This window comes from Aptenodytes forsteri, unplaced genomic scaffold, assembly GCF_000699145.1.
Source record: "Aptenodytes forsteri isolate BGI_AS27 unplaced genomic scaffold, ASM69914v1 Scaffold3, whole genome shotgun sequence".
In the NCBI taxonomy this organism is placed as follows: Eukaryota; Metazoa; Chordata; class Aves; order Sphenisciformes; family Spheniscidae; genus Aptenodytes; species Aptenodytes forsteri.
The window spans coordinates 226,721-235,739 of record NW_008795283.1 but is presented as its reverse complement, the minus strand read 5'-3'; the positions used below and the strand labels follow the sequence as shown (position 1 = coordinate 235,739).

General features: G+C 36.0%; 1 protein-coding gene across 2 annotated transcripts in view; it reads left to right on the top strand.

Annotated features, from left to right (window-relative positions):
* RBM25 (RNA binding motif protein 25) overlaps positions 1-7,985 on the top strand; it is a 27,483-nt gene extending 19,498 nt beyond the window's left edge. For both annotated transcript variants that reach the window (XM_009279264.1, XM_009279263.1), the window contains 7 exons: positions 1,572-1,645; positions 2,364-2,514; positions 2,874-3,198; positions 4,231-4,505; positions 4,947-5,045; positions 6,351-6,398; positions 7,504-7,985. In XM_009279264.1, coding sequence (XP_009277539.1) covers positions 1,572-1,645; positions 2,364-2,514; positions 2,874-3,198; positions 4,231-4,505; positions 4,947-5,045; positions 6,351-6,398; positions 7,504-7,596 — 1,065 coding nt within the window. In that variant the 3' untranslated portion in view covers positions 7,597-7,985. The remainder of the gene's footprint in view (positions 1-1,571; positions 1,646-2,363; positions 2,515-2,873; positions 3,199-4,230; positions 4,506-4,946; positions 5,046-6,350; positions 6,399-7,503) is intronic.
* Positions 7,986-9,019: the final 1,034 nt, after the last annotated feature.

Genomic DNA, 9,019 nt, shown 5'->3' with positions numbered 1-9,019 from the left:
AAAAAAAATTTAAAAAATACATTGTTTTATGTGGAATCTAATTTTTCCCCTTAAATGCGTGAGAGGGGTAAAAAATGTTGGAGGAAAAAGAGTTAATAGACTTGAAACAGAAGATGTCTAATAAGTGGGAGTACTATTGAGAGTCTGGAAAACAAAGCCTAGTGGCTTGGTCTTGTGAAGGCAAAAGGATGAGAAGTAGGCAGCTGCAAAATACTGTGGTTTGATCATTATGCACTGTTACATCTGTAACCTGTATTTGTGTCAGATTTGTAGCAAAACCTGCTATATGTTCTATGTCATGAAGGTGGAACTAGACCAGTCTTTTTACTTCCAACCTGCTCACGTGCCTGAACCTTCTATAATATGATATCATATTCTATAATATATTTAAGCACTTTGTAGATTTCTGTCTTTAGTTCATTAGTTGTGAAATTATCACAGTTATCAATGTAATGCTTGGAAGTTTTGTCCAAAAAGGCACCTTTGGAAGAGAGATACTTCTGTAATCTCATAGTTTTGTGCTGAAGCATAAAGAAGTTATTTTAAATTATGGTGGAGTTATTTTACTTCATAATTCTCCCAGAGAAGGAGAAGATATGAGAGGGTTCTAAGCAGGAGATGGATTGGGAATTGCTTCAAAGCAAAATATGCAGAGACACACAGGAAAGACCAAAAAAAAAAAAATTTAGAAAATACACTGTTTTATGTGGAATCTAATTTTTCCCCTTAAATGCGTGAGAGGGGTAAAAAAAATGTTGGAGAATGACTCAAGGATATTTTCTGTTCATGATCCTCCTGGATGCTGGCTATGGATGGCAGTTGTAGAGAGCAGTGTTAAATTTTGTGCTGAATTTACAACCATAATTGTAATTGTTTCTCTAAGTCATTAGCATACAAATATCTTACTGTTGGCTTAAAGATATTGCTTAGATACAGGTTAGAATGTCCTAATTTATATTCTCCTTAAAGAACTGTCCCCTCGCCCCTTTAATTTTTAGGCCTGTTCATTAATACAGTGCCACATGGTTTGGATTAGTAACACAGCAGGAGAGTGCTTATCCTAGAATTATCCATTAGATATGTTTCTGTTTTCTATTTTCTGCATAACTAAGTCTTTTTTAAAAAGCACAGCTCTTGAAACAAAACAGTACTGATAAAATAAACTTCAGCTGCCATGTTAAAATATCCAATACCAGACTTACGGATTCGAAGAACAGGAACTTTGATCCTCTTCTTTTGTGATGTAAAAAAAAAAAAAAAAAAGTGTGTGTGTGTGTGTATATTTAAAAACCCTTTAAAATGCTAATAACAGAACAGTAGTCTGCAAATCAGAGACATGATCCCAGTGGACCTAAAGGATGTACTGTCTACTATTGAACATATGATAGCAAGTTGACAGATCCCTGGAAGAGGATGCAATTCCAAAACCTTTCCATTTTCTGTCTGGAAAACTGTATTCTTTAGTTTGAAGCATAGTAGATATTAAATTAACTTACTAATAATATTACTAAATTTTAAACTCTTGAAAAGAAATAATTTTATAACATTACTTATGTTTCAATTTCTTGCAGGCAAAAGAAGCCAAACGGTTAAAAGAATTCTTAGAAGATTATGATGATGACAGAGATGATCCAAAATACTACAGGTATGTCTTTGTATTGATTCCTAACAATAAAATCTTCATTGTTCATTTTAACACAATTGTGGGGTTTGTTGGCAGAGGTTTATGGAGTTTATATTTGAGTAATTATGTGGCGACGTAAGGGTCATAATTATCTAAACTATTTCAGTGTCACTTGATAAGTGCCAGAGGGAAAAGGGAAACTCCTTACTGCTGCTTGTTAATGCTTGGGAATAGCTGCTCCTTCCTATCACTTAACTTGTGGGTGAGGCAGAGCAGAGGTTAGTGTAATGCCAAAATAAGGTGGTGGGGGCAGAGAGAAGGGATCAAGCATGCCTCTAAAAAGAATTCACTACAAGGAAGCTGTAAATTGTACGAAGAACAAGCTCGTTAACTCTGTAAAGGATGGGGAAGATCCTTCAGCATGGGACTATCTAAAATTTGCATCAAACTAATTTAGCAGAACTGGTTCTTGTCAAGTATAAACCTCTAAAATAATTTGATTCTTTTTCTAAGAAGATTGGTAGTCACATTCTCCACATCTGTTTAATGTGATTGGGGTAAATTCTGTATAGTAACGAAGGGAACTGGTATCTTACATTCCTCTGTTACAAAAATAGAGGGCACCAGATGCTCTTAAGAATCTTATATTCATTTAGTCGAAGATACATCTGTATCAGGTATTTCTTGTATTATGGTACAAGGTTCTCATTGGAATGTTCAAAATTCATATCTTTTGTAGGGGTAGTGCTCTTCAGAAGAGGCTACGAGACAGGGAGAAAGAGATGGAAGCAGATGAACGGGATAGGAAAAGGGAAAAGGAAGAATTAGAAGAAATTAGGCAGCGCCTTCTGGCGGAAGGACACCCAGATCCCGATGCAGAACTCCAGCGGGTAAGTAGCTGTTGGTCTGACAGGAAAAAAAGAGCCCTTGGTATTCTGGTGGTATTGAGCAAAATTGTGTAAGAGATCTGATAGTTAATATTTGCTCTGTTCACTTTTTCTTAAAAAGAAGTTCAGATAAGCAGTAAGAACACTGGAAACAAAAAATAACTTTCCAGATCTATGTTTGGATGGAGTTCGAAAACAAACAAATTTGGATTAACCAGTATTTCTGATTATAATGGCAGTAGTTGCATGTATTTGTTCTTGACTAACAGACTTCTTTAGGAAACAGAGGATCTTTAGATTCTTTTAAAACAGTGCTGTTTTTGAGAAGGCTGCTTTTTTGCTAATTGTCTGTTTCATTGTAGATGGAGCAGGAGGCTGAGCGGCGTAGGCAGCCACAAATAAAACAAGAGCCAGAGTCTGAGGAGGAAGAGGAAGAAAAGGCAGAAAAAGAGGAAAAAAGAGAAGAGCCGGAGGAGGAGGAAGAGGAGCCTGAACAAAAGCCCTGCCTTAAACCAACTTTACGACCCATCAGTTCTGCCCCATCTGTTTCTTCTGCTAGTGGAAATGCAACCCCTAACACACCTGGTGATGAATCTCCCTGTGGTATTATTATCCCTCATGAAAATTCACCTGATCAACAGCAGCCGGAGGAGCATCGGCCCAAAATAGGACTTAGCCTCAAATTGGGCAAGTTTACGTTTTATTTTAATGTTCCATATGGGATCAGAATGAAAAAAATGCCAAGCTGAGTAGCCACACAGTTTTCCAAATATATTGTATGTTTTGACATACATCAAGTTGTTGTTATCCAGATGCTGTGCTTGATTTCTCCTATTCAGAAGATACCTTTTATAGATCTCTCTTCTTCCAATATCAGGGGAAAAAGGGAGCGAAGTTTTGGCATCCTCAAGGCTTAATTTTTTTTAGGAATGCTCTGAGCTGGGATTAGTTATTTCCACATGCTTTTTCACATTAATAGATCTCTAAATATCTCTTTTAAAACTCATTGCTACTTTTCATTGATGTAAGTGTATGTTAGATTTAAGCCCTAGATACTACTTATGTTTATTGACAAAGACCCTTTTAAAAGAAGAAAACTGAAGATTAGATTATTTTTTCCTCCTCTTAGAGTAGCACAATGAATTGATGGCAATTGCAAATGGAACATGAGTGTAGAGTTCCTTAGTATTCTAGCAATTTCCTTGTGTGTTTTAAAAAAAATTTTATTCTGAGCAGCAGAACTAAGGATATTTGTATTCCAGAAGGTTTCTGCATTTACTATTTATTACTTCAATTAAATTATACTGGGGCTGCAGTTTGAGCTCACACTCTGTTAGATCTTGAATGAAGAGAGACTGTATGGTATTAGGCTAACTGATTAACGCTTTTCCTACAGCTAGATTCATTGCAGCCTTTCACTTCTGTGCTCTGCCTCTGCTAAGGTTTGAACTCATGCTATAGTCCTCCCTCAGTGAGGGTGCAAATTGGTTTCACGGCAGAGAAAGACCCTACTTTTCAAAAATCTCAAACAAACTCAGTTTGAGATTTTTACCTCCTTTGCCATTTTTATAACAGAGTTTGAGAGATTAACACGTTGATGGTTAGGCATTCACAGACATTTATATAACATATAAACTGATATTCCTCAAGAAATTTGTGAAGAGCAAACTAGCTTCAGTTGCAGTTTATGAATACGTTATTCTGTCTTTTGGGTGGTAGGTGCCTGCAATAGTCCTAATCAGCCCAATGCTGTAAAAAGGAAGAAGCTTGCTGTGGATAGCGTTTTCAATAAATTTGATGACGAAGACAGTGATGATGTGCCCCGGAAAAGGAAACTTGTCCCCCTGGATTATGGAGAAGAAGATAAAAGCAATATCAAAGGCAGTGTCAATACAGAAGAAAAACGCAAACATATTAAGAGTCTCATTGAGAAGATTCCCACAGCAAAACCAGAGCTCTTTGCTTATCCTCTTGACTGGTCAATTGTGGATTCAGTAAGTTGATTTCTTTTAACCATTCACAAAAACGCGTATTTTTTTTTTCCAAACAAACCTTGGAATTTAATAGAAAAACAATGTTCCTGGGACCCCAGTGTATTGGAGCATCATCATCAAATGAATCAAACTTGAGTACTGTATTTCTTGTCCATATATAATACTTATTCTGAAGTATGCCTGCTTATTTTTGTTTGGTCTCCTGAATTGTTGCTACAAATTGTCTAGCAGTTTTATGGAAGGGGGCGAAAAAAGGTCCTGTAAAAACATGTTTGAATGGCTGTCAGAAATACTTGCAGATGCCAAATAGCTAAGGGTTATCTCATAGCAAAATGTATCCTTTGCTAAATAGTTGTTTGGGTCTTCTAGCTGCCTATCTGGCAGTATGGTTTCAAGACGGTAAAGTTTATGGAAATTATGGTGTGCTTTTTTTTTCCCCAGACACTAATGGAACGTCGAATTAGACCGTGGATCAACAAGAAAATAATAGAATATATTGGTGAAGAAGAAGCCACGCTAGTTGACTTCGTTTGTTCTAAGGTTAATATCTTCCACTTCCTTTGTGAAGTCTGGGTTTTGCTCCCTATTTAAGCTGCAGCAATGACTGCAGTATCTGTATTTGAAGGCAGTCTGTTCATAGCTTCTCTGTAATCTATGATACTGGTCAACAGAGACAGTTGGTGTACTTGGAATCAATATGTACCCTACTGTTTTACAAGTTACCTCCTTTAATGCTTATGCACAATATGTATATGCTAGATGCTCTCTGTTATCTATTAGATAAACATATGGAACTGGATTGAAAAACAAGCAGTTGACAAGAGCAGCTGTTTTAACTGATAGTTTTATCATTAGATTTCAGAGTTAGTATCTCATTGGCCATTAACATTTTTAACTTAAAAATAGGATTTGTGTGAATTCAGGGGAAAAAACCAGTAGCTTGATTTTACATACATTTTTGGATTAACTAGTTTAACTTCTTAAAAAGCTTTTTAGATGCTTTTGTTTGCTTTAGTAGTAAGCAAATACTAAGGTTTTAGAGTTAGCATTAGAAGTCATTCTGCTATACCTTTTGGCTGTTGCATGACTTGTTTAAACTAAACTCGTGCATAGCTTCTTCCATCAAATTACAAACTAAATTCTAATAACTTGCCTTTTTAAATCTGTCATGACAACTCTATGGCTTTTCATCAATAGAGAATTTCAAAAATGTTTTTCAGCTTTCATGGTACTCACGTTCATAATGGCTTGTCTCGGTTTATCTTTAGGGCTACTGTATGAGAGGCAAAGCAAATGATAGTTTTGTGGCACAGGTGGTTAGTAGAAAGTGAAAAGCAGAAGTTGAATATTTGCCAAGCTTAAATTTTATATTAAAAAAAAAGCCATTTTCTAATATTGAAAAACAACTTATTTGGTTCTGAAAAAAATAATTTGAAATACTTAACAGGCAGATGGAAGACTCAGTTATGAAGAGTGATACAGGGAGGATTTTGCCTTTGTCTTCCATTAGGAATTGTTGAAGGAAGGGGATCTTATTCCTCAAATTAGGAGAGCTTAATTGGAGGTGCAAGAATAGCCAGCAAATACAGGACCTGTTGAATCTCTGGAGCTTCCTGGAACTTGTTCCTCAGTAACTAGACATAAACTAGCACTTACTATGATGGAATCTGATGTAGTTTAATACTAATTTTTGCCCTGGCTAATACTGGAAACTAATTAACTGGAAATACTTTTTGCATGTGCAAAGCATTCAAAATAAGGCCTTGAGATGTATCTGTTTTTTGTCCAAAGATGTTTATATGGTTTACTCCGATTTTTCAGTCTAAAAACATTTATTTCTTTCAGGTTATGGCTCACAGCTCACCACAGAGCATACTGGATGATGTCGCCATGGTAAGCAGAAACTGTGTAACTGATATACCTTCTACATTATACTGAAGCTAGTGTTCAATTGTGTGAAATAGTAGGAGTCCATAACAGAAATATTTGGCGTTCATAGAAAACATGCATTAGGTATGAAAGCTGTTTTGATTAAACAGATCATGCTAGCACAGGCATGATTTTACAGTTACAGCATCTAGGTAGAAAGTACCGATCCCTGTTCAGAATTTCTCAGTATTCAGAAACGTGGAACAAAGATTCTGTCCCTAACAGTAGAGGTAAGAATGAACAATAACAGAATTGGATCAGAAATATAAACTTTTATTCCTTCTCATTCTTGTAACTAGACTTTTATAATTAGTGGTTTAGTAGGTCTATTCCTAATTAATGAGCAAAAGGTGATTTTTCTCTAGAAGAGTAAAAGCTCTTTTTTGCCTGGTGTTGGAAGAGAGAAACTTCACAAAATAATGCTACTGTTTCACCATGTTTTCATACACTGAAAGGTGAATAAAAACTCATTGTTCACTCTCTTCCAATAAGGAAACTTAAAGGCAAAGTTGGTAGGAGCCAGATTTATAGCGGAAGTTAGTAGGTTGTTCCTTGGTGTGACTAGTAGGTGACCTGGGGAACTTCCTGAGGGATGTTGTGCATGCTAGAAGTTTGCATGGATTCAAGAAAAGCCTGGACAATAAGTTCAAGGAAGAGAAATCCATCAAGGGATTACTTAATAAATATCCAAGGAAGTTCCAAGATGAAAATGAGCAGAGACTAGGAGAGAATTAAGGGAAAATACCACGTGTATGTCCTGTTCTTACATTCTTCCCAAGCCTGCCATTTGTCTGCCTCTTCCCAAGCCACTTTTGGAGACTAGGATACTGGTACTTTTATCTCTTAGTGCTCAACAGCTGCATTATACAAGTATATAATTAGAGCCTAGTCAAGTCAGGTGATAAATGCAGGACAGACAAATTCACTGAAGTTTTATCCAGTGCCTTGCTCAAAGGCTTAACTTGGATGACACTACCTCCACTTTGTAGTTCTGATGTGTCTAGAATTAGTCTTTGTAACTGGAATGCCTAACCTAAAAAATAATCTGTAAAATGTGTATTTCCTGCAGGTACTAGACGAAGAAGCTGAAGTTTTCATAGTCAAAATGTGGAGGTTGTTGATATACGAGACAGAAGCGAAGAAGATTGGTCTAGTGAAATAAAGCACTCTCCTTGCTTCTAGGGTTCCGTTTCAATTTTGGGCTTTTTTCTTTCCATCATTCAAAGACTTTGAATTTTCTCTGTTCTCAGAGACTTGAGATCTATATTTTTTTATGTAGAAAATGTGAATTTTTTTGTCCTCTGCTCTGAGGCCCCCATTACCCTTCTCAGTTAGTTACCTGAGTCCTGCATTGGTTCTCTTTATAATTCACAAGGTACAATTACCGGTATGTTTTACAAGCTGCAGCTACTGTACACGCTCTCTGGTAATTTTGTTACGTTACTCTGATTCTTGTAAATACTAAGAAAAAAAAAAAGCCCCTTTTTTTGCAAAACATTTGCACTTAATGTGGAACTATATCAGTTACAGATGAAGACAAATGATTTTACTGCAAATTTCTTTATAATTCACAAGGTACAATTACCGGTATGTTTTACAAGCTGCAGCTACTGTACACGCTCTCTGGTAATTTTGTTACGTTACTCTGATTCTTGTAAATACTAAGAAAAAAAAAAAGCCCCTTTTTTTGCAAAACATTTGCACTTAATGTGGAACTATATCAGTTACAGATGAAGACAAATGATTTTACTGCAAATTTATCAGCGCTCTTTTTTTTTTTGCATATTCTCCCTCTTTTTATTTAAGGAATGATCAGAATACAATTTAAAAATAAGTGGCTTGAGCTGCTTTCACAGAACAGCTTTGTGTGTTCATTTGGTCCCCTCATCTGACTCTGGAAAAGGAGTTCCCTCAGACTTTTCGTTCTGATGTGAACCAGCAGTAGTCTTTGTACTTTGGCCATTTAGAATTACTAATGAAGCTGGGAACTTAATCTCCTGCAGATGCTCTGCTTCTTTCCTTAGAAAGTGCAAATTGCAGGAAATTTTTTATTCTTTGCTCAGTTAAAACAAGAGCAGGACCTCAATTCAGTAAGTGCTATTTAATGGGTTTTTTTGGTTGTTTTTTTTTTAAACCTAGGATATCTTCTGCTCAATTTCATTTTAGCCCTTCCCTGTTATCCCTTCTGTCTCCAAAATAATCAGATGGATTTTTTTTAAAAGAAATTATTTTAGAAAACATTTTTTTAGTATTTAGAAAAAAAATACCTGTTTGGATGTAACTGACCATAGCAGTTGACAAAAACTAAACCATAAGTTTCAAAGCTGAAGTCTTGTTTTTATCCATACTATTAAACTAGACCCGACTTTTGTTTTCTACTGTAAGCAGTCTGTTGTCCACAAAAAGAGGGTGATCTTTTCCTGCCTTGTTTGTATGGGTTTTTATAAATAGGCTGATATGGTATAAATGATGAGATGTACTGTAAACTGCATTTTTTATCTCATACCTGGGTAAGAAGACAAATCGATAATGTGCTATGAGCTGTTTTGATTGCAGGAGGACTGTGTTCCAGGGAGCAAACTGTC